General features: G+C 39.2%; 1 protein-coding gene across 2 annotated transcripts in view; it reads right to left on the reverse strand.

Moving 5' to 3' along the window:
• Nucleotides 1-918: 918 nt before the first annotated feature.
• PTPRB (protein tyrosine phosphatase receptor type B) overlaps nucleotides 919-17,401 on the reverse strand; it is a 108,293-nt gene continuing 91,810 nt past the window's right edge. Inside the window, exons 28-34 of one of the 2 annotated variants that reach the window (XM_083182540.1) lie at nucleotides 17,127-17,203; nucleotides 13,433-13,567; nucleotides 10,536-10,658; nucleotides 8,451-8,614; nucleotides 4,525-4,660; nucleotides 1,605-1,725; nucleotides 919-1,487 (exon numbers count right to left, since the gene is read on the reverse strand). In XM_083182540.1, coding sequence (XP_083038666.1) covers nucleotides 1,465-1,487; nucleotides 1,605-1,725; nucleotides 4,525-4,660; nucleotides 8,451-8,614; nucleotides 10,536-10,658; nucleotides 13,433-13,567; nucleotides 17,127-17,203 — 779 coding nt within the window. In that variant the 3' untranslated portion in view covers nucleotides 919-1,464. The remainder of the gene's footprint in view (nucleotides 1,488-1,604; nucleotides 1,726-4,524; nucleotides 4,661-8,450; nucleotides 8,615-10,535; nucleotides 10,659-13,432; nucleotides 13,568-17,126; nucleotides 17,204-17,401) is intronic. The other variant, XM_083182541.1, reaches the window with a different exon arrangement.

A 17,401-nucleotide genomic window follows, 5' to 3' on the forward strand; every position in this document is an offset into this window, starting at 1 on the left:
CCCCGCCCTACTATCCACATAATCCCGAAGTGTGGCGAGCACAGCGGAACGCGTCCTCCAACTTTTTCATACCCCCACTATCCACGTCGGCGTGGAGTTGTATTTATATATTGTGGCGAGCGCAGCGAGCCACCGAGCCCGAAGCGTGGCGAGCCCCACGAGGAGACGCGGATTACTTCACAGGTATACCGCGTCCCCTCGCGGGGCTTGCTGCGCTCGCCATGCTTCAGGCTCGGTGGCTCTCTGCGCTCGCCACACTATATAAGATCAACTCCACGCCGACGTGGATAGTGGATTTATGAAAAAATTTGGAGGACGCGTTCCGCCTCCCCCTCGCGGGGCTCGCTACACTGGCCACACTTCGGGATTACGTGGATAGTGGGGGGGCGTGGATAGTGGGGGGGAGTGGATAGTGGGGAGCCACCCTAAATGGTATTTTTATGTCATTCCGTGGTATAGAATGTGATGGGTGCTTGTACAATTTTTAAATCTCATCGCATCCTGTATACAATGCTGTACAATGTGACGCAATTTTCAATCGCGTCGCATCGCATTGTACACATCGTACAGCATTGTACACGGCATGCAATGCGACGCAAATTCCCTACGCAGAATAGCCCTGTACGCTAATAGAGCAGTGGGCACCGTGATAATACACAAGTACCAAAACTTTTTTATTACCAAAATGATTTATTATAAGTTTTTTTATGTGAATAATAAAATAAAAATAAAAAATAATAATTTTGGTAATAAAAAGTTTTTTTAATGTGAATTCTCACCATTGTTTGCTTCAAAAATATCATCCTATACCAGCTCCACATTTATTGTCATTCAGATGAAATCTACAATCCTACACATTTAATCATTCTCTTTGTTCCACATATACACCCCTTGTGAGAATGAGAGAAGAAGGAGAACCAGACACAGACAGCGCTTTGGATATATCCTTAATATTACTGCTGTATTTTATTGTTTCACTTGTCTTCTGGTTGAACAAATATTTTGGGTATATTGAGCTGCTTGTCTGTTTGCGCCTTGGGAACCTCCAGTATTTGTATTCTAAGCCAAATGCTGGTTGACAGAAGATGAAGAGCTCCCTGGCACCGATGTGATTGGATAATATGTCACTGAGATAGGAAGGCACTAATGCAAATGTGTTGGGTACATTGACACAATGTAAAACTCCATCTATTGCAATGTTGTCATTTTTCATTTAAAATCTTCAGTTTTAACTTAGAAAAAAAAGTGTTTTCAAGCTGTAGTTAAGTAAACAATCTGTAAACAAATATATATATATATTTACATTTATAATAAGACCATAATGTACAGTTAAATTATATATATATACCTTACACAAAAATAGCCAAACAAATAAATTATAGAAGACATACATCATGTCTGGTGCTATTTAGTGCTTTCGAAAATATAGCTTGGTCTTGATTGTAGCGAGTGATAATGGGAGACTTAATGTCTGGCATATACATTTTCTGGAAAAATAAAGCAGGTCTAGTTAGTATATAAAACAGGATTTTGTTTACCATAATATTCCTAATTTGCAGGATTTTGTTTACCACAATTTTCCTAATTTGCCAGTTAGTCCTTACCTCTGTGATATTCTGGATTCACATTTTCATAAATTGGGAATAAGGGATTATCTTGTTCATTCCGCAGTTTCCTTGCTCGTAAGACATCTCGTATACACTGATGCAAATAAACATACTGGCACTGCAGAGAAAGAACACAAAATATATTATGGGTATACGAGGATGGATTTAGGGGTTAGGGTGTCCCTTAGCGCATCAGTAATGGCCACCACACTTGCCTAACTTTATTATGTTCATTGATTGGTCATAAATCCTCATTTGATGATAGCCGATTGAATAGAAAAAATAAAATGACAATATAACATTTTGTTTTATTTTGTTAAAATATAATATATACATACTTACTAAGTAAGACAGGGGTATTATGCAAAACTGTAAAAACTTGCATAATGCTTCTATAATGTTACACCTTTTATTCTATCACTTACTGCTCACAAAAGAATATTATATGTCTGAGTGATAGAGCTATCCGCAAGTAGAGTCAATGGTGCATTTGCAAACAGACAATCACAAGCACTTCATTAGTCCTGGGGGCCAGTGTTGTTTGGTTAAAAGTGTATCAATCTACAACTATAAACACTAGTATCATCCACATAGACAGAAAGAAGCAGATCGCTTACTGGCAGCAGCATATGCCACCCAGAGCCGTCCCTAGCCTAACTGATGCCCTAGGCAAGATTTTGGCTGGTGCCCCCTAGCACCGCCACTAGTTCTGCCTCTGACCCTGCTCCCCTTTCCCAGCACCATCAATCCTCATCATAACATTTTGGTGCTCCTACCCACAATAATTTAAATAGAAACAGTGCACACATTCGGTGCGCAGCCCAAACAGGGGTGTGTTCTTGCTGGGAAGGGGCATGGCCACACAATAGTACCCCCAATTCAAATTATGCCACACAGTAGTGCAACTTTATTCACATTATATCATGCGATGGTGTCCCTTATTCACGTTACATCACACAGTAGTACCACTTTACCTTATATACATTACTCCTCACATTATTCACATTATACCCTTAGAAAATCCTGAGAAAATATTGTATTTTAAGCACCTCCATGGCCACACTAACCCAGCACAAAGCAGTGTGTGCTGGGCAGAGGAGAAGAGCTGCAGCTGCTGCTGTCACTTAAGGGGAGGAGGCCCGGAGCCCACACTGGGCCCTTCCATCAGACTTTGGCCTGGGTAATTTGTACCTCCTACCCCTTTCTCTTGGCACCCCTGATAATACCACACAGTAATGCCCCTTACACATGACACACATTATTAATGTCCATATAAACATAATGCCCCTTACACATTATGCCAACCTTTATTAATGCCCTTCATACACATAATGACACACATAATGCCCCTTACACATGTATACATGCATTAATAATGTGCGACGTGTAACAGGCATTATGTGTGTCATGTGTATAAGGGCATTAATAATGTGCAACATATGTGTAATGTGCATTATGTGTGTCATGTGTATAAGGGCATTAATGACACACATAATGCCCCTAACACATATGCAGACAGCACTCGCACAGCCGCTAACACTGTGACCTCTGCCTCTGCTTGGATACAGATGTTTCCTCATACAGCTTGCCTCAATAGGCCATGCAGCTCCTGGCCAGTTCTGCTAACGTTGGGTGCCTTTTTTGCTAAAAATTTGTCTTATTTGCATTGTTATGACCAGCACACACAAGGAGCTTCCAATGATTAAAATAATATGCGGCATGCCTATATATTGTATGTGACTGTGGCTCTACCTGCATACGAAATGCTATGTTACAGTGATTTCCATGAATACACTATTTCATATGCAGATACAGTCTCACTCACACACAGAATATAGACATGCTGCATATCATTTTAATCAGCAGAAGCTGCTGGTGCCCCTAGGCATTCCAAATGCCCAAGGCAATTGCCTAGTTTGCCTATGCCTAAGGCCGGCTCTGATGCCACCTCGCTGACAGCAGCACATCCCACCTCGCTGACAGCAGCATATGCCACCTCGCTGACAGCAGCGCATCCCACCTCGCTGATAGCAGCACATCCCACCTCGCTGACAGCAGCATATGCCACCTCGCTAACAGCAGTACATCCCACCTCGCTGACAGCAGCACATCCCACCTCGCTGACAGCAGCACATCCCACCTCGCTGACAGCAGCACATCCCACCTCGCTGACAGCAGCACATGCCACCTCGCTGACAGCAGCACATCCCACCTCGCTGACAGCAGCACATCCCACCTCGCTGACATCAGCACATCCCACCTCGCTGACAGCAGCACATCCCACCTCGCTGACAGCAGCACATTCCACCTCGCTGACAGCAGCACATCCCACCTCGCTGACAGCAGCACATGCCACCTCGCTGACAGCAGCATATGCCACCTTGCTGACAGCAGCACATCCCACCTCGCTGACAGCAGCAAATTCCTGCCTCAATTTGATAAATGATATAAGAAGTGCCAGATGTGCTCAACTTTAAAAAGAGAAAAAGTGGAGAGTGATAAACTACCAGCCAACCGGCTCCTGGCATTTTTCAAACCCAGCCTGTAGCACGGCAGTGGGAAACTGATTGGTTGGTTGTTTATCACTCTCCACTTTATCACTTTTCAAGGCTTAGTACATCTGTCCCTCATGGTATTTATATAATTTTATACTCAACAACAATAGCATTGGCTATACCAAATAGCACTGAAGGTTGATTGATAGATGTCTGGGCTATGTCTATGAAGTGGGACCCTGAACTACTGTATTGTAAGTGAACAATCCTATTATGGGGATCTAATCTGCATGCATTGGGATTGAATAATTTCATTGAGGAAATGTGACATATACTACTAGCAATACTGGTACTGTATGTGTTCATAAAGAGAGTTTTATACCAAGTCTTTTTATTTGCTTGTTTTCTCGCTACATTTTTACCTCAGTCTGCACCATGTGAACTCGATGAAGACGAAGATCATACACAGCTCCATAAATATCCACTGAGTCTTTTATGTCCACTTGTTGAAGGATTCTGTCCAGAGCAATAAATGTCCCTGTTCTTCCAACACCAGCACTGAAAAACACATCAAAGTGAAGGGATATTCAAATCCAGTGGTCAGGAAGGTACTTCATAGATGTAGTACTTACCAGGGAACAAAACATGTGCTTTTCTCTCATATTACTTACTATGTATTACACTAAGCCTAATTCTGATCCACAAGTGCTTGGAAATAACCATGCTTAGAGTGGCCACATCCACATCCATATCTGTGCGCATTTGCATCAGCTGTATACATATACCTATCACTGCCAATGCTCAGCTCCACATTTGCCCCCCTCTTACACTCCACTTTAGTCACAAGTGGAGTTAAGGTTGAGATGCTTACTGATTGGCTGGCCCAGGGTGAGAGAGAATGTGAGAGGTAAATTAAAGATTTATGGAGGGGCATAGTGGTTTATAGCTTTGTCAGTTTGGTATTGGAGTTTGAAGGGTATTATGATTGAGTGACAGTGAAGTAGGTTGCAGAGGGAAGGGAGAAGTCATACAGCAGGAGTGGAATTTGAGATTAGCAACAGCCTTAAGAATAACATTGATGTTGCAGAGAGAGTGAGGCTGGGGAGGCTTGTAGACTAAAAAGGAAAAGAGAAAATAGGGAGGTATCCTGTTATACATAGAAAACAATAAGTTAGGTTTTGACCATGTTAAGTTGAAAATGGCAGACAGGTAGAAGGACACAGAAGATGGAGAGAGAACAACAGAAGGAGGTTGGGGGAGGAGATATAGATGGGAAGTGTCCTCAGGTATTGAAGGGTAAAGGAGTTAATGAGATCACAAAGGATGTGTAGATGGGCAAAAGAAGGTGGCTGAAAATGAACCAATGACAGGTTGAGGAAGGGAGGGGGAAGTAGAGACAGAAATGGAGCTGGCTGGTGAGGCAAGACTTAATACATGACAGAACAGGGTTGTGGAGGCAATGGGTAATGTGAAGGAGTGAGATCATAAAAGTAGGACACATGCTTCATTTTCCATGGTTGGGGAGAAGTCAGAGATAGCTTGAAGGCAGGTGTTGAAGTTGAGGGAGAGGAGGATGAAGAAAAGAGTTGGTGTTTTGGATTACATTTTAGCATTGAAGTGGATGGTGAAGTTCTAAGGTAATGGGTAATGGAGGAACAGGGGATCAGAGGTGGGACTTGAAAGTAACAAAGAGGTGACAATTTTTAGGGAATTGGGAGGACATAAGAGATGAAGTAGGGCTGTTGTTAAATGTAAGACGTAGTACACCTATAGGAATCAAGCTTAAATTTGAAGGTAGTAAGTGTGAACATGTGATTTCCTCCAGTACTGTTCTGTACTGTGGGAACATTTCTGTAGGTAATGAGGGCAATATGAGCAACAAGGTTATGGATCACAGCTGCAAAGCCCGAGATTGAAAAACCGGAGTCAACCATGGAAGTTAGAGTAGAAATGTGTGCTGCAGCATTACAGTGTGGAGATGGTAGAGAGAAAAGTGTACAGTGAGAAGGATTAGGGGGCACATTCAACAGCTGCAAAAGTTTGCTTGGTGAGTGTGTTCTTGAGGGGGGGAATTAAATGGGGTGAAGTGGAAGAAGTGGCTAAGATAGAAGGTAGTGACCAGGAAGAGGCACAATAGTGGCAGAAGATTAGAGGCTTTATTTATAAAGCTACACATTAAATGGCACGCTTAGTATCTGGCCGGAGTGCTTTACACTGACTGCAAGTGCCATTTTAAATTTCACCTTCAACTTGCCGGTACAAAAAGCCATCACTAAATAAAGCTCTAGGTATAGCGAGTAAACTCTGGAGTTGGATGGGAAGGAGGTCCATTCGTTGAGGTCAGAGGAGAATGGGCAGGGAGGCAGAGTAGCTGGGAAGTAGTAGCATCCATGAGAACTTTGAAGTTTAGAAGATTAAAAGTTTTAAATATTCTTAGCAGAAGCACCTTCTCTCAGCTTAACTTAAATGTTTGCAACTAAGACTTCCGCTTTTTATTTTTTGTAAATGGCAATATCTCACAATGTTCATAGGAGAATACATAAAACTCACTGCATATCTTGTCAAGTCATATTTGCACCACTGACTTTGAATGAGTAGAGTCTACAGTACAGTACAGTCCCATTATACAGTACAATTATAATTGCTCCATCAGCTACATTGTGTGTTGAAAAAGTTACTTACAGTATGGTGTATATTTTATTTCTATACATACAATTGTATTTATGATATGTTCAGCAAAACATTCTGTTTATAAAAAAAAAAAAACTGACTAACTAAGAAGACCATAATGTGTACAGGTGGAGTCTCCCATATCTAAAATATACCGAAAACCACATTTTGGACACGACTGACATTGCATTTTGATGGTTCAATATACACAAACTTTGTTTCATGCATAAAATTAGTTCAGATATGGGGAGGGGGAGATGGGGGTATTCCTTTAGGTGTAAAGAAACATTGAGTGAAAAACTGATATTTTTAAAATGTTTCCCAATTTAGTTTTTCTGGCTCTCCCATTTGGCCACCCGGAAAAAAAAAAATCCTGAAATTGTACAGGTTCCACCTGCAGACCTGTTTTCCCTTGAATAACCGCAGGTAATTTTCATAAAGCCCATTGCATAAAATACCTTCAGGCTATTTGTATAAGTTGTACAGTATATGACATATAAATTAGAGATGTGTAGGTTCTGATTTACTCAGATTTACTCTGATTTCAAAGCAGGATCTTATTGGCTATCCCAAATCCTGTGACAGTTGTTGACAGTTGATAGCCAATAAGACCCTGCTTTGAAATCAGAGTAAATCAGAGTAAATCAGAACCTGAACATCTCTAATATAAATGCATTTCACGTTTAGACCAGTGTCTCATCCCCTAGATATCTCATGATATGCAAAACAAATATTATAAAATCCAAAATACTTCTGGTACCAAGCCTTTTGCATATGGGCAACTCACGCTGTACTGTACAATGATTAAGTGGATGATAAGTGATAAACTACATTTTGTTTTTGTAGATTTCAACTTTAACCCCTTACCGACGCAGCATGTTTTTGCCTTCCTGACAGAGCCCTTTTTTTCAAATCTGACATGTATCACTTAAGTGGGGATAACTTTTTTTTGCTTTTACTTATCCCAGTGATTTTGAGATTGTTTTCTCGTGACACATTGTACTTTAAATTAGTGGTAAATTTTGGTCGATACAGTTTTTTTTTTGTTTGTGAAAAATACCAAAATGTCGTAAAAAAATTTAACATTTTGCTATTTGCAAAATGTAAAATTTTCTGCTTGTGAGACAAATAATCATACCACTCAAAATAGTTAATAACTAACATAGACTATATCTAAACTTTATTATTACATCATTATTTCAACTTTCTTTTATTTTTTTTGGACGCTAGGGGGCAGCAGAGTCTAAATTTTACACATCACACAGTAAACGCTGCTTTTGGCTGTTCACGTTTGAACAGCCAATCGCAGCGATCGCCCATGGCGGGGGGCATCGCTGCCCCCCCTGGGCAATGAGGGAAGATGTCTGCTGTCAGGGACAGCAGACATCGTCCCTCTGTCACTGCGTCTCTAGACGCGGTGACAGTTACAAGTCATGACGTACATTTATGCCATGTGTCGGGAAGTACATCCCGACCATGACGTAAATGTACGTCAAATGTCGGGAAGGGGTTAACAGTCTAGACATAAAGAATTGACTGAACACATGATTCAAGTTTCCTGCTTTAATACCTGTAGTGCGTATTTACTTTTCTATGCTGTTCCAATTCTATTTTCTATTTGACTATACATAATTTATGATGTTTAAAGTGTTAGCAGACAAAAACTGTTTAGCAGTACCTGCAATGAACCACACTAGGGCCCGTTCCTGGGGTTCTGTTTATATAATCCCGGACAGTACGTACAAACTGTATCAAAGATTGAGTGGTTTCTGGAACTCCATGATCAGGCCACACAGTATAATGGAAATGACGGACCAGACGGGCAGCATCTAGCTGATCTTCCTGGAGAAAGAAATACATTGATTTTATGCCAATACTCTACATATACATTCATTTATTGGTATTTTAGTCCTACATATATAATCACACTGTTTTACATATAAATTGGCAATCTTCTTTGACAGCCTTGCCTGTAATAAGACAACAGGATTATTACAGATCAGTAGACTGCTAGATAGTGTTAAATCACAATGAAATATACATTCAATTTATGATAAATTATTTCTGGCCAATGATTTATGTGATTAAAGACAATAAGCAGCTTTTTATTTTGCATTAGTACAGTGCATTTAATGTACTCAGGGATCTTAGCAAATTAAACTCTAAACCCAATTTTAGAACAATCAATCAGTGTTGATTTAGCTTTCACATTTAAGGGTTATAAAAAAGAAAGCTACACCATAGGGTATAGATATTTTATCTTTTAAACTGGAATAAGTGTCAGTGTACAATTACTCTTGGACCCCAAATAATATTGTACTTTTGTACTGGGTTCCTAGATATCAGTGCCATTTCTCTGGGTCTCCAAAGTGTCAGCTGTCCGTTATTCAGGGGCCCCATGTGTTTATTGTACTGTTGTTTTAGGATTCCAGTTGTCAATGTGCCATTGTTCTGGGACAATCATTCTCAATGCGCCATTTTCCTGGCACCACAAATGTCTCTATCCTATTGGAACTCAAAGTGTCAATGCCATCGTTGTGGGACCCCAACGTGTCAGTGTGCCATTGTTCTGGGATCCCAGTGTCAGTGTGCCATTGCTGTGTGATCCCATTTGTTGAGGGATCCCAATGTTCCCTCTAATTTTACGAAGGCTGTGTGCGGCAAAAGATTTTGGCTATGCAACTTTGGAAGGAAATTAAAATTTTTGTGCGTCACTTATATATAACTGGAAAATGACGTTCAGCATTTGTGTTAACTTTACTTCAAAATGATATTAAACATTTAAACATTCAAAACACAGCACACAATGTAGTTAATGGGTGAAACACACATTAATTGAGTCCACAACTGCAAAAATGGACCACTGCTGCTTTGTGCGCTCTGTTTTAATGTCTGTGCGGATGCTCGTCGAGGGAACACTGATCCCAGTGTCATTGTGCCTGTGCTGTGTGATCCCAGTGTCAGTGTGCAATTGTTCAGGGATCCCAGTGTCAGTGTGCCTGTGCTGTGTGATCCCAGTGTCAGTGTGTAATTGTTCAGGGATCCCAGTGTCAGTGTGTAATTGTTCAGGGATCCCAGTGTCAATGTGCCATTGCTCTGCACGGCCAGTGTGCCATTATTATAGGATCCCAGTGCCAGTGTGCCATTGCTGTGTGATCACAGTGTCAGTGTGCAATTGCTGTTTGATCACAGTGTCAGTGTGCCATTGCTGTGTGATCCTAGTGTCAGTGTGCCATTGCTGTGTGATCCCAGTGTCAGTGTACCATTGCTGTGTGATCCCAGTGTCAGTGTACCATTGCTATGTGATCCTAGTGTCAGTGTGCCATTGCGGTATCATCCCAGTGTTTGTGTGAAAGAAGCCTGTATTTATCTACAAAACTTCCTTTAATTTGTGATTATTGCAAAGTGCTTCTTTATATATAGAATCAAGTTGTATGTCAGCTACAGTTTTACTTCAACAGCAATTATGTTGTCAAGACTCAATGCCACAATGGCTGTAGTCGCATTAATCAATCTCTGTTTGCAAATTCTGGAAAGGTTTCCAAATTTCACAAAATAAATGGTTTGACCTATTAATAAATATGAGGTCTACCTTTGTTACATTAAAGGGCACAAATCAGATTGATGAATTACTGAAGAGTTTTGCAAAATATGAATTGCATGTTGTTGTTTTGGCATTGATTTCAAGTGCTTGATAAATGAGTCCGAGCAGCGGGGGAAACTTTCACACTGTTTAATCTCCTTAGGAGGGAAAAGAGCTTACACTGCAGATTTTGAATTCTCTTATCGTCCATTCAGGAAGTACGGACTCTGACAGCATCTGAACTATGAGGTCCCCGTAATACAATGAGTCTTGATCGAAAGGCCAGTAATGATCGCATTTCACCTATTTGAAGAAAAATATAATTAAGTATACATTATGACTGTTCACGTCTGTTTGTATCACAGATTTTCAGTAGTCAGTGATTGTATTAACTAGTATCTAGTATAGATGCCAGGTTACAATACACAAATAAAAATGCAGCGCCTAAAAGTAATAAAAACCAATGAGAGATTGGATTGACTTTACATTAGTTTATATATGTAGAGCATAAATAAATAATACAATTTTTAAGCAATAAAAATACTAACACAAAAAATATATAAATATAAAATTAAGAAAATGAATAACCACACTATATCAATAGATTGATTAGTAAACATGAGCAGCATAGGTTTGTCACCATCCGTTCCTATGTATACATGGAGCAATTGTATGGACTAATTGAAGATAACAGGTCTAAAGGAACTCATTATATTATAAGAGTACCTCTCTTAAATACTGTACGTGATCAAAACAACTATGTCAAGTTTTAGGCAGCCCATCAATCATTAATATGTCAGAATTAGTAAATGACGGTTCCTTCAACTTTAAGGAAAAATTGCAAAAAATATTCTAACATTTAAAAGTTCAAATACTATTTTTCCTTGCATAATATACTCTGAACGATTTTTCTAAAGGTTAACATGACCTTTAAGCATTTAATTTATTATTTCCTTCCATGCTTTAATTTAAGGAACATGAAAAGTTATTTTGGACTGAAACATGTTTATATCATTAAACGTAATTTATTATTTTGTGATTGCATTACATTTTTTATGTGGTTATTTCCTCATTAAAATCCAGATTATGAGCCTCAAAGGACCTTACAACTAGATTTTCCTAAAATAATGTGGAGCAATTGATACATCAGTAGTCTCATAGGGATTTTTATTTTTATTATTTTAATCATATAATCGTGTTTATCTATGTTGAATTACGTGACATCTACTAAGTATAAGTAAATTTCCTCTGTTGAACTTTATTTATTTCCCTTATTGTTATCATGATGAGAATACTGCTATTTATGTTGTTAATTCTTTTTCTTTCACTAGTCTTTGATTCCTCTTGCCAGCACTTAATGAAAAGGATCCCTAGCCTCTCCTTACCATTTGTGAGTTATGCTTATACACTTCTGTGTTTGAAGTCGTTAATTCACACTCCAATTTAGGGGGTGATTCAGGTTGGGTTGCAAAAGCAAACTCCTTTAAGGGACAAAACCACATGGCACTGCAGGTGGGGCTGATGTAACATGTGCAGAGAGAGTTATGGGCCCCATACATCAGCAATCACAATTAATGGATTTCCAGATCCAGGGATTTTTTGGCCATATAAATGGATTCTACAATCTTTTTGACTTGCCCACACATTACAGATTTATTTCAGCGATCGGCAGATTTTTCTATCTAAAGATTGCATCTTCATATCTGGAAATTGCCCAATCGATTGTCATTTCAGCTGTTCATAGTGTAAATAGATGAAGAAGACGAATTGGGAATGCCCACACATATAAAAAAGATCCGCAGATAATACCAGATTATTAAGCATGTTTAAAAATCTGATTAAGCAATCGATTGGCGATCCCTATTAATTTTTGATTGGGATTGCCAAAAGGGGGAGCCCACACATCTAAAATTAATTGTGGCAATCATCTCCTGATGTTAGGATTGTCACAATTAATTGCTGATGTATGGGGCCCATTACATTTGGGTGAGTTATTTGGTTTCTGTGCAGAGTAAATACTGGCTGCTTAATTTTACACTGCAATATAGATATTAGTTTAAACATAACCCACCCAAATGTAACTCTCTCTGCACATGTTACATCTGCCCCACTTGCAGTGCACATGGTTTTGCCCATTCGAGAGAGATTTCAATTTTGCAAACCAACCTGAATTAGGCTCTTAATGTTAGGTTATGTGCTCATCGGTTCCCTACTCTCAGCATTCTCCATGACTCTAGTTATGGTAAAGAATTCTGTTATTAGAAGAACTACCTAGAAACAAAACAATACATTCACACTATTTGCCATAACAAACTGTAAGCCATAAACCAGAATCCATACGGATTTCATTTAGTTAATAGAATTAATTAAATCAAATTGCTGTACCATTTTCATTCCTAATTCAACCAATTTTACTAACATGGTTAAGAAAGTGAGATTAATGGAAGCAAATTCTAATTAGCTGCTACAGTATGAATGACTGTACTTTGGCCTATTTCAGTAAGTCCTCATCACTGTCTTCGAAGCCTATGATATTTCCTGTCCACTAGATTAAATATAAGTATTCAACTATGTATACTTAATGGATATATTATTATTCTTAATTTATTTCCATTCTGACCTTTATTATACCTAAAATGTGCAAGAAACTTCTATAAGTGCGGGGTTTTTACCTAAACATTACATTTAAAGATGAAAAAATTGTACTTTTGCTGTGGCTTATTTTCCCTGACCAATAACCTAAAATTGTGCTGTACCTTTTATATTGTACAACAATACAATACAATACAAATATGGTGTACAGGTTCAACTTAAACACTCACCTGTCTTGATTTATATATTTTGAAACATGCTATCTAAGACATATACATTTCTTAAGTACATTACATTAAGTGGGTTCAAGCTTTGTAAATGATGATGATGATCATGATGGTCACAAACCTTTGCTTTGAATGTTCCTACAGTAAATGCTATATATAAGTAGGTATCTAAATATGTGTACAATTTACAATACAGACATCAAATGTGTGCAGACACCTTGATTAAACAAAATGGGCATCTTTATATTCAATTCTCACCCGCCCTTTTTCTACACACTGAGTCACCATCACGATGTTGTGGACATTTTGCTCCCAAACCATTTTCCAAAAGTCATCTTTGGTACCAGGAAGAGGCCCTTGTGTAGCGATATATTCTCTGCGGAAGCTATTGCCCTACAACATTCAGGGTACACATAAAATCTGTCATTATCACTACAGTAATTGCTGTAAAATATGTAACATAGAATGATACGACATAATTTGCATAATGTATGAATCACTGTATTATTTTGGACTAAATGCTGTGGAAAGAGTTAAATATACTTATAATGGTTTCCCTACTCATTTGTCTAAAAAATTGAGAACAGTGATAACTTAAATGTTCTTTTTTTGGCCCTTTTGTTCCAAATGTTAAGATGGCCACAACTTTTTTTTATAATTATTTGAAAATAGAATCTATTTCATATTTTCTGTTTAATAACATGCTTTCTTTATTTTAAATGCATAATTTATATTTGTCATCAAACCTGTTTGGCTTAATTTCATTTTCATGTCTTAGTAAGCACTGGTATTAGTACATACTATTACTTTGCTGTGCCCACACTAACATTGGGTGATAGTATAGTATAGTATTATAAAGATTGATGAAGAGATGCATGCATATTGCTACAATGTGTGCCACATCTATGAGGTTGCACCATCCCTATGTGGACATAGATTTAATGGGTGCGGGAGGAAGCTATTGCTGTGTGGCTTAGAGGCACAGTGGGCCCCAGACTCAGGTTCATTTCCTGCTAATCAGTTGGGTCTGATCCATGAGATACCTTGAAAAAGGAGACACTGATTTGGTCTAGCACCCATGCTCCTATTTCTCCCATACAGCCAGATCAAAGCTAATCAGTGAGCTCAGCAGTAGGCTTCTCCTTCTTTACAACTTTATCAAGTGTGATGGAAAGTGGTGCTTGAGAGCTGAGATTTGTACTGTCCCAGAAAGCGATAGGGGGTATCCAATTAGTCCAAAAAAAATTTAAAATGTGAAAAACTGGGATTTATTTCTTGCAAAAAGTTTTTGGCCTATCCAAATAGCCCCCATTTATTTTAGCCCAATACAATAACAGTTATATTGTGAAAATATGAAGATCACAGGAAAAAAAGCTAGTTTTTGGGAATTTGTTTTTGCCACCAGAAGGCAGGAAAACCAAAATCCCCAATAAGTGCGAGCATCAGGGCTAATGGATAGCCTCGTCAGCAGTAATTAACCATGATAAATTACCACTGCTAATTGGATACTGGCCATAATGTGCTAAAATTATGATCTCCACTAAAAGTTGTATTCTTTTTAGTAGGAAGGAATCAGTCTAAATTCAGATAGAAACCATATAGATCTCTGCATGTAGGTTTAGAACTTAGTTTACATGCTTAGCCCCAGCACAGCTCAGACACATGCACAGGGTGAAAAATAGCAAGACCCTTCAGCAAAATGGACTTGGGTGCAACTCTTAATCAGACCCAGAATGTAGAGTGGAAATTACTGCTAAGGAAGCCTTTTACATTTCTTTCACCACAACTATGGCCTTATGAAGACAATTTTCCATGAGAACGTGTAGACCTTTATCAATGCCGAATAACAGACAGGATATTATGACTTTAAATAGACACGCTTAATGTTATTTTTATTATGAATCCACATTATGATATGCCCCTTTTATGCTACAAACATCAAACAGGGCTGCAGCTCCATGGCACCATGTAGAGCCACAGGAAGTTCTGTACTTTAGGAAGCAAGGAAAGTACTGTATGTTTATCTTTGCTTATTTGTTATGTGGTATCCATCCATTTATCTAGTGACAACAATGGAGTAAAGTGTATATAATTGCTTAATAAATACTTTATGTTGTCTAGGGACTAAACATGTGTACAGATCTACATTTCTGGATTATTCTTTAATTATATAAAAGAGATATAGTGGAGAAGTTGCCAACAACAACCAGTCAAAGTCTGTCATTTATCTAGCACATGGTGAGGAACCTTTAATGGGTTCAGGCAAGGCCAACATCATGAGGGAACTGACGGAATCCTGCCCCAGGCCTAGACAATAAAGGGACCCGGGACTGGAGTCCATCAAGTACATTTTTTCTTTATTACTTGCATACTTTCCCCTTAAAGCAATGTAAGGGTATAGTAGTGCAGCCAGTGCTTCCGATACCGGAGTTGTCATCAGGCTCACCAGAGGTTCGAAAAGCTGGGGGTAGGGGTGGTGAAGCTGTCTATTTTATCAGTTCCAGGCCCCATGCGAGGAGGTGCCGTACACTATGGGCCGTATTCAATGCTCTGGATTCACCACCTTTGTCTGCAAAGCGGGCTGTTTTCACGCTCTGCAGTGAATCTTTCCACTGAAAATCTGATTCACCCTATTCAACGATCACTGTTTGCCAAAAGCGAACAGTGAATGCCGGCCAGTTCTCCGTTTCATGCTCGCTACAATTCGCATATTTCAATGGGGTTTTGACATTAATTCGCCAAGAGTGTATTCAATGCTAGGATGGAGAACTGCTTTAACCGTGATTTTTGTCATGTTTCACTGTTTTGCATTCAACATCTTATTATGGTGAACTGGAATGTGTTCTTTTAAAATAAAGGTTGTTTTTTTTGGTGTAAAAAAAGCATTAATGCTATTATTTGAAGGGTCTTGCTATTTGGAATCATGTACTTGCAGCACATGAATATATATTTAATTTAAGTTGGGTTTTCTTTGCATGAAGTCAGCAGGGGGACAGGGAGCTGCTCATTAATATTCACTGGGTCCCGCTCATTACATATGCACGAGCGGGCCTAGTGCAGCACTCCCTCCACCCATGCCCAGTCTCTTCTGGGAGGCAGCTCCTGCTGCCTGTGTCCCCGTCAGCCCTCCTTTGCCAGGGGGTACAAATTCGCCATCAGGGGCAGTGAGCCCCTGGCGCGTTGAATAGGGGGAAAGAGAGGGCTGGCAGTGAATCTTCCAGCCCTCTGAATGCCAGAGAATGTGCAGGGAATCCTAAATAGGATTCACTGCACATTGTGAACATTTTCATTGAATACTACCCTGTGTCGACATTCGGGTCCAAAAAAGTGAAAAACTCATGTTGACCTTTAGACTGTCAACCTTGCCATTGTTGACCTAATGCTTGTGTTCACCTTCCAACCCTGTCGGACTTAGCCATGTCAACCTATTTCATGTGTCGACCTAAGCCATATTGACCTTCAGTGGTTGACCCAATGTATGTCGACATAATATGGATCGACCTAATGACTCATACCCTGTTATACAAATTCTTTAAAAGAAAGTATTGTGCGGCTTATGCAAACTAGGCGGGAGGGGGTGGGAATTATCTGCAATGAGTAATTTATCTGTGATTGGATGCCCTTGACGGGTTTGAACAGAGCACCGGAATCATTTGTTTTTACTATTTAGCTGAAATGTGTTGATGCAAGGCATCTAATAATGGTTCAAAGCAGGGCTCAAATATGTCACACATTAAGGTGTAATCTGCCATAACCAATAGTCTAATTTGGAGACTGATACAATCACATGATTTGTTCTAGTTGTAACTGTTGAAGAGGAAATGTGTAGCTTTTAGTTAATGGTCTGCAATTCTATTGTACAGTAACATCTGTTTGATGCTCCAGTGCATCAATACATAGAGCCAGGTTTATTGACACCTTAACATTCTGCAGTAGTGAACGTTTAACCTACTGGTGTATAACTGGCATTAATGTAGTCCGAACATGGGTCATCGTCAACATTGGAAAGTTTCACTCTGGTGAAATCATCTAAGAAATAAAAAGAAAAACTTCTATCAATATTAGCCACTGCTGGGACATTTTGTAGAATGAATTAAAATATATATAATGTGTGTTACATTAATGTACATATCTGTAGAAGATGGAACTTTTTTGCCGATAACTGAACATATCATGGTAATCAATGCATCCTCATCATACAGTAGCATGACCATTTCCATGGCACAA

The sequence above is a fragment of the Crinia signifera genome, chromosome 4 (genome assembly GCF_055691185.1).
Source record: "Crinia signifera chromosome 4, ASM5569118v1, whole genome shotgun sequence".
NCBI lineage: Eukaryota > Metazoa > Chordata > Amphibia > Anura > Myobatrachidae > Crinia > Crinia signifera.